The sequence below is a fragment of the Myotis nattereri genome (assembly GCF_964212035.1).
Source record: "Myotis nattereri genome assembly, chromosome: 4".
Taxonomy (NCBI): Eukaryota; Metazoa; Chordata; class Mammalia; order Chiroptera; family Vespertilionidae; genus Myotis; species Myotis nattereri.
The window spans coordinates 101,062,091-101,081,312 of NC_138079.1; the positions used below are offsets into that span (position 1 = coordinate 101,062,091).

The 19,222-nt window shown below is 46.9% G+C and overlaps 1 protein-coding gene across 3 annotated transcripts in view; it reads left to right on the forward strand.

Annotated features, from left to right (window-relative positions):
- Positions 1–957: 957 nt before the first annotated feature.
- PDPK1 (3-phosphoinositide dependent protein kinase 1) overlaps positions 958–19,222 on the forward strand; it is a 90,105-nt gene continuing 71,840 nt past the window's right edge. Inside the window, exon 1 of one of the 3 annotated variants that reach the window (XM_081089259.1) lies at positions 958–1,123. In XM_081089259.1, coding sequence (XP_080945385.1) covers positions 1,100–1,123 — 24 coding nt within the window. In that variant the 5' untranslated portion in view covers positions 958–1,099. The remainder of the gene's footprint in view (positions 1,124–19,222) is intronic. The other 2 variants (XM_081089261.1, XM_081089260.1) reach the window with 2 other exon arrangements.

A 19,222-nucleotide genomic window follows, 5' to 3' on the forward strand; every position in this document is an offset into this window, starting at 1 on the left:
CTCCCTCTCTCTACAAACTCAATAAAAAAGCATATCCGTGGGTGAAGACTAAGAAATAAAACTTAATAAAACATCATCGCGCAACAATGTGAATATACTTAATGCCACTGAAGTGTACACTAAAATGGTTAATGGAATACATTTTGTCTATTTTACCACAATTTTTTAAAATATATTTCATTGATTTTTTACAGAGAGGGAGAGAGATAGAGAGTTAGAAACATCGATGAGAGAGAAACATCGATCAGCTGCCTCCTGCACATCTCCGACTGGGGATGTGCCCACAACCCAGGTACATGCCCTTGACCAGAATCGAACCTGGGACCTTTCAGTCCGCAGGCCGACGCTCTATCCACTGAGCCAAACCGGTTTCGGCTATTTTACCACAATTTAAAAAAACCAAAAACAACAGCGTCATTATCAACAGAAACAACTTCAAAAAAAATTCAACATCATCTTCAACTAAATATATATATATATATATGCTAAGAAGTTCTGAAAGTGTCCCTGGCACCAATCGCGGAGATGAGATGGGATTGCTCTTTGCCGTATAAACATGACTTATAGCCCAAATGTCCCCCGTGAGCAATTCTCAGTTTTGTCACTACTCAAGTTTCCTCTCTCCGCGTTTACGCAGAGCGGCGGTGGGAGCAGCCTCGCCTCTTGCTCGGGTGTGACCTTGGCGGGCCCTGCCCTGCGAGCCGCATTTTCCCAGCCGGGGAGCCCGAGATGACAGCTCGCCCCCTTCCCCGCCCGGCGGCCCCGGGATTGGCTCCCACCCGGTCGCGCCTCCATCTCCCAAGACAGGGTCGCGCGGCACCAGCCCGCCGGGCCGCAACCCGGAAATGCGGCTCGAGGGCGCCGACGCAGCTGACCAGGGCCGCCGCGTGACGACAGCGAGCACGGCCAATGAGTGCGGGCGGCGGCCGCGGTTTGGAGGAAGTCCCGCCCAGCGTCGCGCGGGGGCGGGGCGGCGAGCGGCGGGGCGGGCGCAGGATGAGGGCGGCCATTGCTGGAGCTCGGCTGCGGAGAGGAGGGCGCTGAAGAAGCGCAGAGTCGCGCAGGGCTGCGGAGAGGTGCCCGAGCCGCCGCGGGGTCCATGGCCAGGACCACCAGCCAGCTGGTGAGTGCGCTCGCGGCAGCCAGGGCACCGCGGCCTGTCACCTCCCCGAGCGCGGCGGCCGCCTGGGCCCGACGAAGCTTGGCGGCCCAGGATTCCGAGGGCCGGGCGGCGTCTCACCTGGAGCCGGGCACCAGGGCGGAGGGCCGTGGGCGCTGCGGGCACCCCACTCAGCCACCGAGGGGAGCCCGGTATCCGTGAGGTGGGCCTCGGTGCTGACAGGAGCGCAGAGGACGGGGGAAACCGGGGAGGTGTCACCAGCCGGTCGGGGTGGAAGTGTTTGGAAAGTTTGTTTTCGGCGCGGCCTGGAGCCGAGCCTTCGGGGTTACTTTTCCTTCTCTCGGCGGAGGAGCCGCCCTGGGCCTTCCTTCACTGCAAAGAGGTCCCGGTGCCTCTGCCCGCAGCAGACGCAGGAGGTGCGAGCTCTTACTCAGAGCACCTGGCGATGCTCCGGGCCCCCCAGATTCCCGGTGAGCATGGAGGCTGAGACTCCTTTCCCGGCCCGGAGGGTGCTTTTCCTGCCTTGAGTCCGCGCTCCGGCACAGGCACCGGAGTCGGGGAAAGCCCCTGGGAAGCTCGCCTGGACCCTACTGACTCTAGGGAAAGGGGAGCACGACAGGGAAGGAGAGGTTTTAGGGGGAAAGAAAAAGAAAAGCGTTTGTTAGGTTAAATGTTTTACTAAAAGCATCGCTAGTGTTTCTATATTTTTTCTGTCTGTTGCTAAAAGTATCCCTAGTGTTTTTATGTTTATTTCTCTGCTACATTCTGGACTCTCGGGAAGATGGTTGAAGGTTTTATACCTTGTGTGCGAATGTGAAGTGAGTGATGGAAGAAGGTCTAAACAGCTTTCAAAGTTTGGTTGAAAGGGCAAATCCCTTAGAATTGGTTCTCAGCCTTCCTAATGCCGCGACCCTTTAATACAGTTCCTCATGTTGTGGTGACCCCCCCCCAACCATAAAATTATTTTCGTTGCTACTTCATAACTGTAATTTTGCTACTGTTATGAATCGTAATGTAAATATATGATATGCTATATGTGTTTTCCGATGGTCGCGACCCACAGGTTGAGAACCGCTGCATGAAGGAAGATCCGTGAAATGTACTTGACCCTTATGGTTTGGGGGGCAGGTCGTGGGTCCCTTTGAGAATCTGATGGAAAGCCTGCGTCCTCCTGAGAAAAACGCACGGCTCCGTTGAATTTTGTAATTACTTCCGGAAGCTCTTGAACCTTCTGCAGCTCACCCATGGACTCGGGGTTAAGAACACTGAGCTTTGTAGAGATGGGCGACAACCTGAGGTCTCAGAGCAGGAGAACCTGTTCTGTTGAGGAAAATGGTGAAGGGCAAAGGGGTGTCTTTGGTTGTTGCCACATGTGGTGCCTGGTGAACACACAGAAACACAGCTTAGGAGGTTTGGTGAAGCTCAGTCGAGGCTGAGGCTGACGGTAATCTTGGATGTTTGTAAAATAAACTCTCACCCCGGGGTGCTGTTGCAGTGCGAGGTGTGTACGTCGATGGTGTCCATTGGAGGAGAAAAAGTGCATTTTCTCGTAGTCTGGGTAGTTCCAGTGATGGTATTTGACACCTGGCGTTTTCTTGGCATGAGGCAGCTTTTTAGTGCAAAACGCTGGAATCCAATGAGAAGGAATGAATGACAGAATAGAGACTAGACCTCCCATCAGAAAGTGAGGGACAAGGATTTTGTGTCTGGAGCTAGGTTCCTTCACATGTATGTGAGACTGTGCCACGTTTCCCATCAGTAATGGCAGAGAAGCCCCCAAAATAGGATTTTCTTTCTTTCTTTCTTTTTTACAGGAGGACCAGTTGATTTCCATGTTTCAAATGAGTGTGCTGTCAAGTTTGTAATTTTAAGGTGGCACTGTACTAGTATGAGAATCCCCTGTCCAATGATTAATTTTCCTTTTTCTTGAAGTGTGTGCAGCCAACAGGGGGAGCAGTAGGAGTTGTGAAGTCTGAAAATGGCCTAGCCCAGTGGTGGGCAAACTGCGGCTCGTGAGCCATATGTGGCTCTTTGGCCCCTTGAGTGTGGCTCTTCCACAAAATACCACACGCGGGCCCTCATGTACAGTGCAATTGAAACTTTGTGGCCCATGGGCAGAAGTCGGTATTTTGTGGAAGAGCCACACTCAAGGGGCCAAAGAGCTTCATGTGGCTCGCGAGCCGCAGGTGGCCGACCACTGGCTAGCCCAGCTTGATAGTCAGGTGGGCCCTGTGCTGTAGTACCACTGATGGAGCAATCCCTTTAAGGCAGGCACTTGGCTAGATAGTTCACACAGTGTTGCTTGGCTTCTGTCAACAGTTTCCAGGTAGGTGTCATTCCCATTTGACAGGAGTGGGAATGGGTGCAGAAAATGTTAGTACCTGTCTGGTAAAGAGCGTCTGTCTGAATGATAGCAGAGACCAGGTGCTACCCTCCCTTCACGTGAGGGTCTGCTGGGCAGCTCAGTGCAGCACTCAGTCTAAGGAAGTCCTCCGTGCCACTGTCCAGGAGGTCTTTCCCCGGGGGTTGTGCCTGAACGTCTTAACTGTGCTGGAGGCTGGAGGGACATTGTTCCATGGAAGGACAGCACACTGACTTCTTGGGGCAGGTAGCTGAACTCTGTGACCCCCGGAGCCTGTTGCAGCCTCACACTGTGAGAAAGCAGCTGTTTGGAAAGAGGCTCTGGTTCATCCTCATTTGAGGGCTGATATTCTGAATGGGCGAGGCTGACATCCTCCCTTTAGAAAAAAGAACCGTGCAACGATTTTGTTAAATGAAAAATTGGTGATCAGCCAGAGCGGCTCCCTGCATCTGTAGGGTGGCGGTGTGTTTGCAACGGTGGCTGTATCTGTGTGGGCCGGTGGTGGGGAAAACAGAACATGGCAAGAAGTGGGTTCTGACTTCCACTCTCCCTTCTGGCAGGGAGCTCCTCCTGTAGTGTGATGTATTTCTCTTCCATGGCATCCCTTCAGCAGTCACTGAGCTGAGTCCAGCGCTGGCGAGGTGGACCTGTAGGTTTGTTCTACTCTTTGGACATGCGTTTCATAAGAGGTGTCACAGCACATGCGTGTAGAGATGTGGGGCCTGGAAGGAGGCTTGGGCAGCTAGTTAAAGCAGGTCTGGGCCTCTAGGCTGCCTCTGGCACAGCTTGGGCAGGAGGAAAAGGTATCTCCTGGGTGTGTGTCCCTTGATTCTGTGCCCTTATCTCCCGAGACTCCTGATGGGAGGTTTGGGTGCACGTAGGGCAAGTGCATGATGACCTAGGAAGCACTGCAAAAATGGTGGGGGCAGGAATGTGCATTCCTCCTGAGATGATGATGTGTGGAGAGCCTTTACTGGCACTTTACTATGCCCCATCCTAAAGGGGTATCTTGTGTGGAAATTGACTTTGACTAGAGCAAGGAGCTGATGCTGCGGACGCTCAGCAGGTGCAAAGGCTAGACCAGGGGTCCTCAAACTTTTTAAACAGGGGCCAGTTCACTGTTCCTCAGACCGTTGGAGGGCCGGACTATAGTTTAAAAAAAAAACTATGAACAAATTCCTGTGCATACTGCACATACCTTATTTTGAAGTAAAAAAACAAAACGGGAACAAATACAATATTTGTATTTGCATGTGGCCTGCCGGCCGTAGTTTGAGGACCCCTGGGCTAAACTCACATGTGCCAGCTCTGTATGCCTGCCCTTGTGATGACAGCTGGCTGTAGGGGTGTGGAGCACAGTTGTTTTGAAGGCAGGTTCAAAGGGCAGATCACCAGGGAGGAAGTGCTGGTGTGGAAACTGTAAGTTTGAGACAAGTATCATTTAGGACTTGTCAGTAGTGCCTTCTTCTGTAACCAGATAGCGCTCTTGTTCAGTGTGACACGAGGCCCCCAGAAAAACATTATTTGAATAATGAGAACTGATCGTGTATCCACTAGCCGAGTCAACACAACAGGCAGAGTGTTTTCTCAAGGATCGTGGGGAATGTGTTCTGATGCTAGTGTCTGAGAGAAGAAAGGCCTGCTGGGTTCATGATGGTTCTTGGAGTCTGTTTAAGTGCTTGATGCTCTTTGCATTTATATGGTTGCACAAGGTCTGTTTTTTTTTCTCTTTATTTTTTTACTATTTTAAAATCATCTTCCAAAGATATTTTCCCATTGATTTTTAGAGAGAATGGAAGAGAGAGGGAAAGCCCATCGATGTGAGAAAAACACATCGATTGGTTGCCTTCCGCACGTGCCCCGACCAGGGCCTGGGCCAGATAGGAGACTGCAACCCTGGTACGTGTCCTTTACCAGAATTGAACCTGGGACCCTTTGGTCTGCAGGCTGGCTCTCTGTCTAATGAGCCAAACTCGGTAGGGCTTTCAGGTTGTTTTGACTGTGTTAGGGAGATAGTTCATTCCAAATGATTAGGTTTGAGGGCGCCAAATGCCTTATCAGAGCAACTGAGTCAGGTTTCTGTTTAAATAGTTGGGTCACCCACAGCCCTCCAGAAGTGGGAAGTGACAGCATTGCAAACTGTGTGTGAAAAGATGGCCATGTCTGACATTAGCAGCCCATGACCAGGCGCATGGCCTGGAGTGTTTCTGAGGGGCCTGGAGTGTTTCTGAGGGGCCTGAGGAAGGCAGGCACATCGTTCCTGGTGGCCCAGTGACCTCCTCTATCCACCGGTAAGATCACATGCTCTCTATACCAGACACTGGGCTTTAAATCAGCTTTCTGCCTGCTGGGAATCGAAGTATTTGCAGGCATGGTTGGAAGCAGTGTCTGGATGCCAAGAAGTTCTTTCTGGATGTCCTTGTCCTTTCATGTTTGTGGAGCTGCTAGGCAGTGCTGCCCACGTTGTAGAGGGCTGATGAGAGGCTGCATGCAGGGGGCTGTGTGTGTGTGTGTGTGTGTGTGTGTCTGCTATATTACAGTACGAATTCATCCAGCTAAAAGCTTACTTTTACAATGAATTTCATTGTTAACGTATCATTCTCCAACCTGTTTTTTTCTTTTTGAATTAATTTAACTGCAGCAGGAATTGTATCTCAAAATGACAGCTGTGTATTGGGTGCTGACAGGGAAGGCTGATAAGATTTGCAGGGAAGCTTGAAGCCTCACTGAAATTTCATGAAATGCTTTGATCTGCAATGTAGTGGACACCGTGGGAAAAGGTGCTCGCAGTTAACTTTTCTGTTCTCCGTCCCTGTTTCTGAGAGATTGGGCGGACAGTGCCTTCAGTGGACCTGGGAAATCTGCCCACTTAGGAGAAGAAGGTTGTACCTTACAGATCCTCTTCTTGAACCCCATCTGAAATGCAGTGCATGTGCTGGGTTGTAGCATGGCACTGTCTGGTAAATAGAGTCTGTCTGAATGATAGCAGAGACCAGGTGTTATCTAAATACAACTAGTGTATGTGCATCTAAATGCAACTCTTCTGCATAAGGAAGTAGTTACATCTGGAGGGGGTTGGCCACATGCACTCAGGCCTGGTGGGGCTGAAAATATTGACACATTCTCTTCCTAGTTTCCCCTTTCCTAAATAAGGAAGAACTAGGGTTAGGGTTAGGACTTGCTGGTGGGTCCCCAGGTTCCATGGCTCCTGTGACTTCTCCCTCCCTCTCCTGGCTTGTCACTGATTCTCCTTGATGAGGGTCCCTTCTCAGACACCCCTGCCGTGTGGCCTCTGTTCTCAGCCTGCACAGCCCAGGACAGTGTCCAAGATGTTCTCGGCTGCCAGGCTCTCTTTAGACCAGTGGTTCTCAACCTTCTGGCCCTTTAAATACAATTCCTCATGTTGTGCCCCAACCATAAAATTATTTTCGTTGCTACTTCATAACTGTAATGTTGCTACTGTTATGAATCGTAATGTAAATATCTGATATGCAGGATGGTCTTAGGCGACCCCTGTGAAAGGGTCGTTCGACTGCCAAAAGGGGTCGCGACCTACAAGTTGAGAACCGCTGCATTAGACCCTTCCTATTTGCCTGAAGTAGTTCTGATTAGTGGACCCCACCCCAAGCTGGCTGTGAAGCCTTTTTGGACCGATCAGTTTTTTCATGACCCTCCACCCTCTTGGTCTGTACCAGGTTTTGTTATCTATTGTGTTCTGTTTCTTTAAAATAGGTTCTTTACCTTGTTACGTTATGTTTCTAAACCCTGAGTCTCTAGATGGCTTCTCTTACTCTTTTGAAAGAAAAAATATTTTTGTTGATTTCAGAAAGGAAAGGAGAGGGAGAGAGATATAGAAACATTAATGATGAGAGAGAATTATTGATTGACTGCCTCCTGCACACCCCACACTAGGGATCAATCCCGCAACTAGGCATGTACCCTGACCCGAATCAAACGGTGACCTCCCGGCAGATAGGTCAGTGATCAACCACTGAGCCATGCCCACTGGGCTTCTATTGCTCTTTTTCACACTTTCTCCTCCTGGTTCTCATTCCCAGGCTTCCTGTGGTATATTTTTCAAATGCCTGCCCACATTATTTTTGCTGCTTATTAACAAAACCGTGCCCTCGTCCTGCATGTACATTCTGACTCCCCTGCATTCTGAACTGTGTACGTTTGAGGGGTGCAGAGCCTCATCTTAAACTGTTTGTCGCCAGTTTAATGCCCAGTATGAAAGCATATGAAAGTAGATAGAAGTCAGAGGGTTAAAAACATGGACATCTTTTTCACTTCTTCATGCAGCGGTTCTCAACCCGTGGGTCGCGAACAATGAAAATATACCCTGCATATCAGATATTTTACATTACGATTCATAACAGTAGCAAAATTACAGTTATGAAGTAGCCCTAACCGGTTTAGCTCAGTGGATAGAGCGTCGGCCTGCGGACTGAAGGGTCCCAGGTTCGATTCCAGTCAAGGGCATGTACCTTGGTTGCGGGCACTTCCCCAGTGGGGGGTGTGCAGGAGGCAGATGGTCAATGTTTCTCTCTCATCGATGTTTCTGACTTTCCCTCTCCCTTCCTCTCTGTAAAAAATCAATAATATATATATATATATATATATATATATATATATATGAAAAAAAGAAAGAAAATAATTTTATGGTTGGTGGTCACCACAGCATGAGGAACTGTATTAAAGGGTTGCAGCATTAGGAAGGTTGAGAACCATTGGAAAGCAATATAGTTTAAAAGGGGGATAGGTCTTTTTTCTGTGTGCACATTACCTGACCCTTGAGAGCTTATATTTCAAAGCCATTGGTTCCTTTTTATTTTTTTTTATTTTATTTTTTTTTTTAATATATTTTATTGGTTTTTTACAGAGAGGAAGGGAGAGGGATAGAGAGTTAGAAACATCGATGAGAGAGAAACATCGATCAGCTGCCTCCTGCACCCCCCTCCCCCACTGGGTATGTGCTCGCAACCAAGATACATGCCCTTGACTGGAATCGAACCTGGGACCCTTGAGTCTGCAGGCCGATGCTCTATCCCCTGAGCCAAACCAGTTAGGGCTGGTTCCTTTTTATACTGCAGCCCTTCCCAGGAAGTCTTGGTGATCAAGTGTTGGGTTAAATCTGGTTTAACCAATAGTTAGTGTCAGGCATGCAGTATTCTGGGCTGAAGTTCTCCATGTTGGCACTTCTGCCATGCCAGGTGAGGCCTGCCTTAGACCACTGTCCTCACATAGCTGGATCCTGAGTACTTAACCTGTACAGGAGCCAGTGTTGGTGATGTGGACCCTGCATAGGAGGCAATTGTTTTCCCATCGGGAGGATTGTTTCTTGAAGATCTCAGGATCAGGATCACCCTAGCTGTCCCTGTGACTAGACACGAAGCTGCTTTCCCTTGAGACAGAAGGACCTTGGGGGAAATGGCCCCATGATGTTCAGTGTCTTTGGCACACCTCTCTTTGCCCTTTTGGGCAGGGTCAGAGAGGGCTTTTCCCAGGCCTCAACTTTGCTCTAATTTTTAAGTGCCCGGTCCCAGGAGGGGTATGTGCTCTACATACAGCACCACGACTATGCCCCCAGGTGTTATAAGGCTCCACTCTCCTGAAATGGTTGTGCAGCTGAGATCTCAGGACTCTTTCTCTGGGTAGCCCACGTTTTCTCCCGGTTTCCTGCCATGCACCTGTGGAAGGATACAGGAGGGAGCATTGTGAGCCAGAGCGCCACCAGCCTAGGAGGAGGGCAGGAGTGGAATGGGAACTTTAGACCCATTGTGTGCCAACACTGGCTGTCAAGCAGTGCTGCATGCACTTCTCTTTTGGAAAATAATGGAAACAGTCCAGTGTTTGGCAAAACTGCCCAAATACCGGCTCTGCTCAGCCAACATAGGCTCTAGAAAACCACAGCAGTCTGACCCTGGGGAAGCAGGTAAGTTAGCAAGCTAACTTCTTCAGCAGGTTGAGAAGCTTGATAACTGATAATTTCTGAGGTTTTGTCATTATTAACCAACTTCCTTCCTTGAGAGAGTGAGCAATTTTCCATTTTCTCTCCCAGTGGCCTGTGATTTAGGCTAGACAGGAGGCTGAGAGAATACACTGTTTTCTCAGTGCACAATCTCAGAAGCTTAGCATTTACTACCTTTTTTTGCCCGTTGTTACCTTTTTTCTTTCTGCTCTTTGGCATTTTCTTTCATGGGTTTTTTCATTGGTCAAAATTATTGTCTTCTACTGATTGTAAGTACTAATATGTAGCTGGTTCTTATCAGATATACAGTTTTAAAATTAAATATGTACATCTAAATACAAAATTTATTTTGATTGCATTTTATTCTCATTCCTTCCAAAAAAACACACAAAAAACTCATAATCTAAATTACCTCTCTTTCCTTATTTATTTTTTTAATTTTAGAAAACTTTCCATCCCTAAAGCTGCTATCACTGAGCATTGTGTTTCTAGGGTGGAAGTGGCTGAGAATGGGCTGGTGGTGGTTTAGAGGAGGCATCAACAGAACAGGGCTCCATGCTCTTGGCCTGAGGAATCCTTCAGTGAAAAGGACTGAATCTGTAGTTTAGTGTGTGGGGACAGCCTGCATGCGTTTCTACCCCTCTATGAACCCCTGCCAACCACCGCTCTACTCCTGGGGGTGAAGGGAAGCAGTCAACAGCAGGGCCATTATAAATGGTGGAGTGAGGGGTGGTTGGCCTTTATGGGGCTGCTACAGAGTGGAGTCATAAGAACCTGGACCCAGAGTGCACCTGGCATGAGGGCCAGAAGGCTGAGGCACCCAGAAGGCAGGTGAGCAAAGAAGTGGCCAAGTGTAGCAGAAGTGAAAGGAGGGAGGGAGGCAGTTTACCAGGTGTACCGGTTAATAATATGGATTTTTGTAATCAAAGAAAACACGGTAATTTCAAGAGAAACATCAAGTGTTTTATTCAAAGTAATGTCCATCGCTAGCTACACATTTCCCCCATCTTTCAGGTAATTTGTGGATACCGTCCCAATAGAACTTTTCTTGTTTTGAAGCAAACCATTCAGAGACCCAATTTTCCACTTCTTCGTACGTTTTGAAGTGCTGCTCAGAAAGTGTGTGTGTGCCATCTCTCGGAACAAGTGGTAATCTGAAGGAGCAAGACCTGGTGAATACAGTGGGTGGGTTAATATTTCCCAGGCAGTATCTTTTAACATGTCTTTAACTGGTTTTGAAGTGTGTGATGGTGCATTATCATGAAGCAAAATTGCTTTGCCGTGTCTTCTGGCACATTCTGGTCATGTCACGAATCAAAGCGTGGTTCGAACTGATCATTTGTTGTCGGTAGCCATCAGTATTAACGGTTTCACCTGGTTTTAGAAGCTCACAATACACCACACCTTCCTGATCCCACCAAACGCAGAGCATTGTCTTCTTTCCGAAGCGATTTGGCCTTGCAGTTGATGTTGATGGTTGACCTGGATCAACCCATGATTTTGTGCATTTGGGATTCTCAAAATAAGTCCACTTTTCATCGCCAGCCACAATTCGATGCAAAAAGACTTTCTTTCGTCCCATTGAAGCAACATTTTACTGATGACTTTTCGGTTTTCCATTTGTCTTTTGTTCAGTTGATGTGGCACCCATTTTCCTTCCTTTAAAATCTTTCCCACTGCTTCTAAACGATCGGAAATTGTTTGCTGAGCAACGGTTAATCTTTCTGCAAGTTGTTTTTGAGTTTGACACACATCTTCATCTAATAATGCTTGTAATTGTTGGTCTTCAAACTTTTTCGGTTGACCTGGACGTTCTTTGTCTATCACATCGAAATCATCACTTTTAAAGTGTTTAAACCAGCGTTCACAAGTATCTTGAGGTGGAGCATGTTCACCATAAGCTTCCCGAAGTATACGATAGCTTTCAGCAGCACTTTTCTTCAAAATAAATGAATTAAAACTTCCCGCAAATGCTCTTTTTTGGGGCACGAAATTCAACATTTTTAAGCGTAAAAATATCTATGGTGTTAACACCTTCAGAAAATTTGACATATGAAGTTTTGAAGCTTGTTGTCAATACAACAAAATAGCTTACATATCAAATCGCATATATATCAACATATGTGTAACTCCATCTATTGGAAAAAATCCGCATTATTAACTGGTACACCTTGTAGCATGCTGGAACGACTTGGCCACAGCTCAAATTGGGAGACCTGCTCTCCTTCGAACATGTAGGCCTTTGGCGAATGCAAGCTGAAGAAGGTGGTGGGGTTAGAAAAATTACACTAAATTTTTTCTGTGTTTAGTTATCTTCACTTTTTTTCAAGTGTACTATTTTCCTTCAGTGGCCCTATGTTTTTCAAATTACTGTTGAGCAGTGACTCTGAGTCAGGTTTTCAATGACATAGTATGTTTTCAGATCCTTTAAATTTGCTTGAAGCTATCAAAATAGCCTCCAAACAAACTTATTTTTATAATAAGCTTGATTTGGAATAATTACAGATATATAGGAGAGTTGCAAAGACAGCTCAGAATTCCTTTCCATAATATCCATCACCCTACTTTTCCTCGTGTTGACTTTACACAACCATGCCACATCCGTTAAAACCAAGACATTTACATGGGCACCACTATTAAGTAAACTGCAGACCTGTTTGGGATTGCATCAGTTTCAGGCCTTCCTTGTTTTTCATGAACATGATGCTTTGGTAGAGTAATGGTCAGATATTTCGTGGACTGTGTCTTAGTTTGGGTGTGTCTCATGTGTTTTGGTGATGAAGCTGGGGTTATAGGCTCAGGAAGAACCCTACAGAGATGGGTGCCCCTGGTGCATCCTGTCAGGGGTGCCTGACACCCACTGTCTGTCACTGTTGATATGAAATAAGGTTAGTGCTGGTTGACTGGAATTAGTCCCAGGGCCCTGCCTTGCTCTCTGATATGTGCTGTTTGTGGTCATAGCATGATCACGGTATTTTTATTTTGGAAGAACCTTCATGCTTATTACCTTGTTGTATTCTTCCAGTTTCCAGATGAAGACACTTGGGACCTGGAGGGCTTCATACTTAGCATGTACCAGGTCAGACCCAGTATGGATGTCCAGACCCCTGCCCACTCTGACCACTTTGTGCAGACATGGACACTCCTGGGACACTCTGCAGGAGCTGAAATGTCTCTAGGTGCAGAGTGGACCTGAACTCACTGATAGAACTGGTTCCCCAATCTGACGGACTGCATGCCTTCAGAACATTTGGAGTCTGCTGCTTGTGAGCTTGTTGGCTTTTGTACAAGCTGCAGCAGAGGTTCACGTACTGGGTCTCTTGGTATTCTTTCTGCAGGTTGGAGGATGGGCTTGTTGCAGGTCTTTGTGAAGGTAGGTGGTTGACTCTGATATATTTCTCCTCTAGCTCTTTTCTCTCAGGTGAAGCTACAGTGTTGTTTGTTGTCTATGCCTCCAGCCAAAGATCAAGCTGTGGGCCATTACTTTGAGGTCCTTAGATTGAACCAAGAGCAGAGTATGGAGTTTGTTCTAGTCATAATTGAGAAGATGAGAAGATAGGCAGTTCAGGAGTCATGAATTTAGTTTGTTTACCCAACCATCTATAGATTTGCCCCTCCAATCTCGGTTCTGCACAGCCACAGTTTTGCAAAAGCAAGACAGTTATGAAGGTAGGAATTGGTATCTTAAGAGGGGGCACTGAAACAGCGGGAAAGCACTGTGAAGGAGAGGGTGGTGATGGCTGGCAGCGGGCACATAGGCCTCGGTGTTGGAGGCTCACCTGGCCAGTCTGTAAGCCTATGACAGGTGCTCGGGGTTGGCTAACACAAGGTGAGATACAGACTGGCCTGGCTGCCCGCCCTGCTTTTCCTCCTCCTCCTTTCCTTGTTTCTGGTAAGTGAACTCCAAACTGATGAGTGGTGGAGGTGTGGCTGAATGTCATGCTCGGCACAGTAGATCTTTCTCCACATGCGGATGATGTTGGGAAGTTACACTGTGGGAGCTGGCCGGTCAAGTTGCAACAGAGTCTCTCTGGATCTCATTGGCCATTATTTCTCCCTCAAACAAACTCTTTATTCAAAATTTGCAGATAAGGAGCCTAGGAAGGGAGAGCATCTGTTTATGGTGCCTTTTCAGGTGTCAGGATAGGCATTCTGGGTTAGGAATAAGCTGGGGCTCTCCTGTGTTGCAAACCACAGAGTTTACAATGCTGGAGGGGTGTTCCTGCCAGATGATATTTATTTATTATGGCCAGTGGCATTCTGGGAGTCTGGTTTTTGTTTTTTACCTATTTCAAAGAGAAAGTAGCTTCTGATTTTTTAAAAAACAAAAGTCTAGCCACATTAATTGTGCATTTTCCTTGCAGGATAGCTTGTTAGTGTTATTAGAACACTTATCCATATCACTGTGGGTATAGGTTTATGTGTGGGGAACACTGATGAAGGGTGAACGAAATCCAGGGCATTTTAAGGACTGTGGGAAGTTCTCACAGGTCCCTGTGCTGCTCTCAACCGTCTTGTATCTTGCCTGGAGAGATGCTATTTCTTCCAGGGTACATAAGCCATGGGTCAGCAAGGACAGAGTACAGCTCAGTCCACACTGAGGTTGAAGGACACAGGAGGACAGGGCAGAGCTAGTGCATCAGCGCCAGTAAGGGGAAGGTTAGGTTTAGCTGCAGAAATCAGGGGTGAGAAGTGCTGAGGGTCCCCAGCCCAGCAGAGGGGACCACAGAAGGGGAGGGGATACTATAGAGGAGGAATTAGTAGGGCTGGAACCCCAGAAAAAGGCTCTCATTTCACTGGAAGTGCCCACATGCTTTAGGTTCTATTTTAGCTTTGACCCGTTTCCTGTCAGGTGCTGGGGTTGGAAGCTGAAGGATGGGAAAGAGTGAAACAGCTCAACACCTGCCGGCCTCACCACATCACTTTACTTAACCAAATAACCTATTTTTGGTCAAGTTATGTGTCCCTCAGATTCCCAAACTAGATCATGGGGGGAAAAGTTTGCTGTACGCATGTAATTCCCAAGGAAAGGTTTATATTGAAGTGGTATATATATTAACATAACTTTATTTTTATTTATTTTTTAATATATTTTTATTGATTTCAAAGAGGAAGAGAAAGATAGAAAAATCAGTGATGAGAGAGAATCATTGTTTGGCTGCCTCCTGCACCACCCCCTCACCCACCTACTGGGAATGAGCCTGCAACCTGGGCATGTGCCCTGACTGAGAATTAAGCTGTGACCTCCTGATTCATAAGTAGACGCTCAACCTCTAAGCCATGCAAGCTGTGCTTAATGAACATGACTTTAAATTAGAAACTCAGCTTTTCTTTTAGTTGTAAATTTTAATATGTTACATTGTTAATTTTAGCAAAATGGAAGGCAAGTGACTGCGCTGGCCAGGTGGCTAAGTTATTTGGAGGATTATCCTATACATCAAAAGGTCGAGGGTTTCGATTCCTGGACAAGGCACAAACCTAGGTTGTGGGTTCCATCCTGGGTCAGGGCCCGAGCGGGAGGCACCCAATCAATGTTTCTCACATCAGTTTCTCTCTCTCTGTCTCCCTCTCTCTCCAAATCAATAAAAATATATCCTAGGATGAGAATTCAAAATAAATAAAGGGCGGCAAGTGATTGCCAATGTTGTTTTCTGACCAACAAGTAGATTTTACTGAGTAAAGCTTTTAACACGTATGGAATCTTAAGTGCATGGATTGAGTTATCTTTGAAGTGCTGCTGTTTTTTCTGATGCAACTCCGGGATGACAGGCCTGAAAAGCAGTAGCAGGATTTCCATGCCAGGCCCCACTGATGCTTCACGGTTTCTGCACCTCACATGGGATCTGTGTCTAAAATACTAGTTTATTCATCTGCCCACCAGCAAATACTCCTTATACATCGGAATCCTTCCTGAATATAGGAACTGATGAACTTGGAAGTGAGTTCAGAAGGTCTGTGGGCCCCATATGGTGTCCCCAGTGAGTAGGCAGGTGGGCAAGGATATAGTCCCTCAGGGATGTTTGTCTACAGGGAGCTCCCCTGCTGTTTCTGCTGATCCTGCCCATGTCACACTTTGTCCTTTGTAGCTGTCAAGGTTAATAGTTACAGGGGATCAACTGGGTGGTCTCTCGCACCTTCACCCAGAGGTCATCATTGTTTCCTTTCAGTCTTCTTTTAACCAGATTGGGACCTCTGTTGTATACCTGACTGTTTTGTCTCCTGCTGTTTTCACTTTTAAAAATATATAATATTTTTTTCTTAATCTCAGAGAGTAAGGGAGAGGCAGAGAGAGATAGAAACATCAGTGATGACAGAGAATCATTTATTGGCTGCCTCCTGCACGCCCCACACACACTGGTGATTGAGCCTGCAACCCTGACCGGGAAATGAACTGTGACCTCCTGGTTCATAGATCCAACCACTGAGCCACGCTGCCTGGGCTCACTTCACTTCTTTTTTTCACTTCTCATTTTTGAACACTGCCTAGTACTCCTCTCTAAGTCAGCGGTTCTCAACCTGTAGGTCACGACCCCTTTAGGGGTCGAACGACCCTTCAACAGGGGTCGCCTAAGACCATCGGAAAACACCTATATCATTACATATTGTTTTTGTGGTAATCACTATGCTTTAATTATGTTCAATTTGTAACAGTGAAATTGGGGGTCACCACAACCTGAGGAACTGTATTAAAAGGGTCGCGGCATTAGGAAGTTTGAGAACCACTGCTCTAAGTGAACCAGAGTAGCCATTGTTCTACTGGTGGGCATTTACATAAGCCATTTCCAGTTGTTAGGAGTCATTTTTTAACGAATGTTTCCTTAATTTAAGTCTTATTCTCAATTTTTGACTGTTTCAGCTGGATTCTGTGTAGACGAGTGTGCCAGGTCCAAAGGGCAAGAGCCCAAGGAATGATATTGGTGGTGATTCCTAAATGCTTCCCAGGAAGGCCCTGCCAGTTAAGGCCCCCCTCCTCGGTCCCTGCTGACACAGTATCAGCATCACCCAGACTCTCTACTAACTGGAAGGGGTTGAGAGCAAGGAGTTTGAATATGGGTGAGCATGTGACTATGGACAAGGACCTGCTCTGTGCCTCAGTGTCCCCACCTGTGAAAAGAATGCCTGTGGTTTTCACACCAAGAGTTGTTTTGAAGAGTAACTGTAATAATATATATGCAAAATGCTCAAAAGAGTCTGGGTATGGGAGAGGCAACCATGGTCACTGTCCCTACCATTGACTGGTGTTCTGTGCTGGGCCTCGCTTTGTGAAATTCTTGGGGTGAAGGGAAGTTCTTAGCAGAAAGTTCTTTGTCAGTGAGCACAGCCGACCTGAGAGCAGAGTCCCTTGAGGGATGAGCTGGTTGGATTTGATGGCAGCCTCCCACCCCTTTTCCACAGGGTCCTAGAGGAAGGTACCTGTCCTGGTGCGGTCACACCTCCAGAGCACACTCCACCCAGGCAGCACTTAAAGGCAGCTTAACTTTCCTGAATTTGGGCACGTTCCTCTTGCTGGCTGGAGCCCTAAGCTTTGTGACAGTATCTTGACCATACAAGGTCCTGATTTTGATGTTGATTCCTCTGCTGGTGTGTTAGGGGAGCTCAGCCTTCCTATATGGTTTTCTCTGACTCACAGTTAGAATTGGGCCTCGTAATACAGTATATTACAGTAATTAACTCGGTTTTAGTTACAGATGAATAAACAACACTTGGAAAGAGCCTGAGGGGCTTATTTTATGATTTGATGGTCCCTGGTTGGAGAAAGTTTGTGTCTGTGTCTTCTGTGCTATTTAATGTTCAAAGTGCTCCTAGCACGCTCCCTTCCAGTCAGCTTGAGTACTTTTCATACGTTCACTTGTTAAATCCTCAGAGCAAGCCTGGGAGTTGCCGTTCTCCTTATCCCTGACTATGAGGTAAAGGGTCTGAGGCACAGAGAGATGACATAACTTGTTCAAGGTGAGGCAGCTAGTGAGGATCAGTGCTCAGCTGGGCAGAGTGCGTGTTCTAACAGTTCAGCAATAACCCTTCTCTACTTGTACCTGTAACTGTGATCGTCTGTCCGAGACCCATGACTAGTTCATATGCAGAAGGTTTACACAGTTTAGTAACTGGTGATTAAGCTTTTGGAGCTCCACTCGTGTGATATCCTACAATTAGATTCTTCCTCAGCAGGTCTGTAGAAACTTAAAAGAACTCTTAAGAGCCAGGACACACTTAAAGAATCCAGTTGTAGCTGCTGAACTCTCTGAGGTATATAGGCCTCTAGCTTTGAATCGTTGGTCCCTGTGCAGATCTAAAGGCTTCCTCAGAATGAAAGACTGTTCACTGCACTGACCCTGAGTCTAGCTTCAACATCCCCAAGCTCAGTCTTCATATGAAGTCCTTGCTGAATTTGCATTTTATCTTCCTAAAGAGAGAAAGATACAGAGACAGATAAAGATTCAGGGGGATCTGAGAAACCAGTCAACCTTCTACTCCCAAATTCAAGTCCTTGGCCTCCTGGCGCTGACTCGGGGCTCACTTCCTCATCTGCCCAGTGCAACACAGCCCTCTCTCCTCTCTCTTACCCCCTTTGTGCTCTGAGGACAAGCTTCTGTAACTTCATCGCCACTGAGAATTAGGGGAGGTGTGCCATTTAAAAAACATGGTTCTGTATTGTAAAATCAGCTTCCATCTGCCTGGCAGTTAATCTTTTAAGGGTGATGGAAGCTGTTGTCTGCAGCTATGAAGGGGGCGAGGTGTCTACTGTGAGACTTGATTGCATGGGGGAAAAGAAATCCAAAAATATCCTTGGGTCATTTGTTTCCTTGCCCCAAATTCATTTGCATTTCAATCTATTTGTCAGCCAAAATGTTTGCTACCTTTACCAGATTTGAATATTGGATACTGGATATTTTGATGCTGGTATTTTCCTAAACTCTCTTAGTGGCTAAGCAAGGTATTCCATAATTAAATTGTGCCTTGAAATGTTTTCGGTGGCTATGAAAATGTAATTTGATCTCAAAGTAATTTTCCCTTGAGAGTTTCTACTTCTAAGAGGAGACTGCTGAACCCAGAACTCAAAAAGTCAAAGAAGTTAAAACTCTTAAGTTCTTATTTACAAATTGTGTGAAATAAATTGAAGTCTACAGAAAATGCCCAGTTTACATATGACTCTACTTCAAGTTCATTTGGAAGTCAGTGGTTTGAAACTTGTCTTTGTCTTCCTGTCAGAGATGCCCTTGCGAAGGGGTGGTTGTCATGGTCTCCAAACCCCCCTGTGCCTGCTCTGAAAAGGTGGAGTGAGCACAGCAGGTGGCAGTCCTACTTACAGGTTCACCATGACACATTCGGAGGGTGTAGAAGGTTTACCTTGAGTGGAGTTGTGGGACATGGTGAGGCCCACTTTTCCAGAGACTCCAAAGGTGCCGATGTCGATGGCTGACGCTTCCTAACAAGGTCATTGAAAACGGGCGTCCTTCGTTGTTCTTGATAGCACTGTGCCATTGGCCCACCTCCCCCAATTCTCAGTGGCAGTGAAGTGACAGAAGCTTGTCCTGAGAGCACATAGTAAGAGAGAGAAGCACAGCAGGGGTCCGATCTGAGGGGAAGTAGGGAGATGGATGTGGTGCTGTTAGTGGGGAGCAGGGGAGAAGAGTGGGGCTGGGGCACAGCCTGTGGGAGACTCCTGGTGGGAAAGACGTGGCATTGATGTAGGGCTGTGGCCATGGAGAGCCACGGATGGCCCAGAAGGGCTTGCATTTGGGGTGGGATGCATGCATGGCTGTGTGTAAGA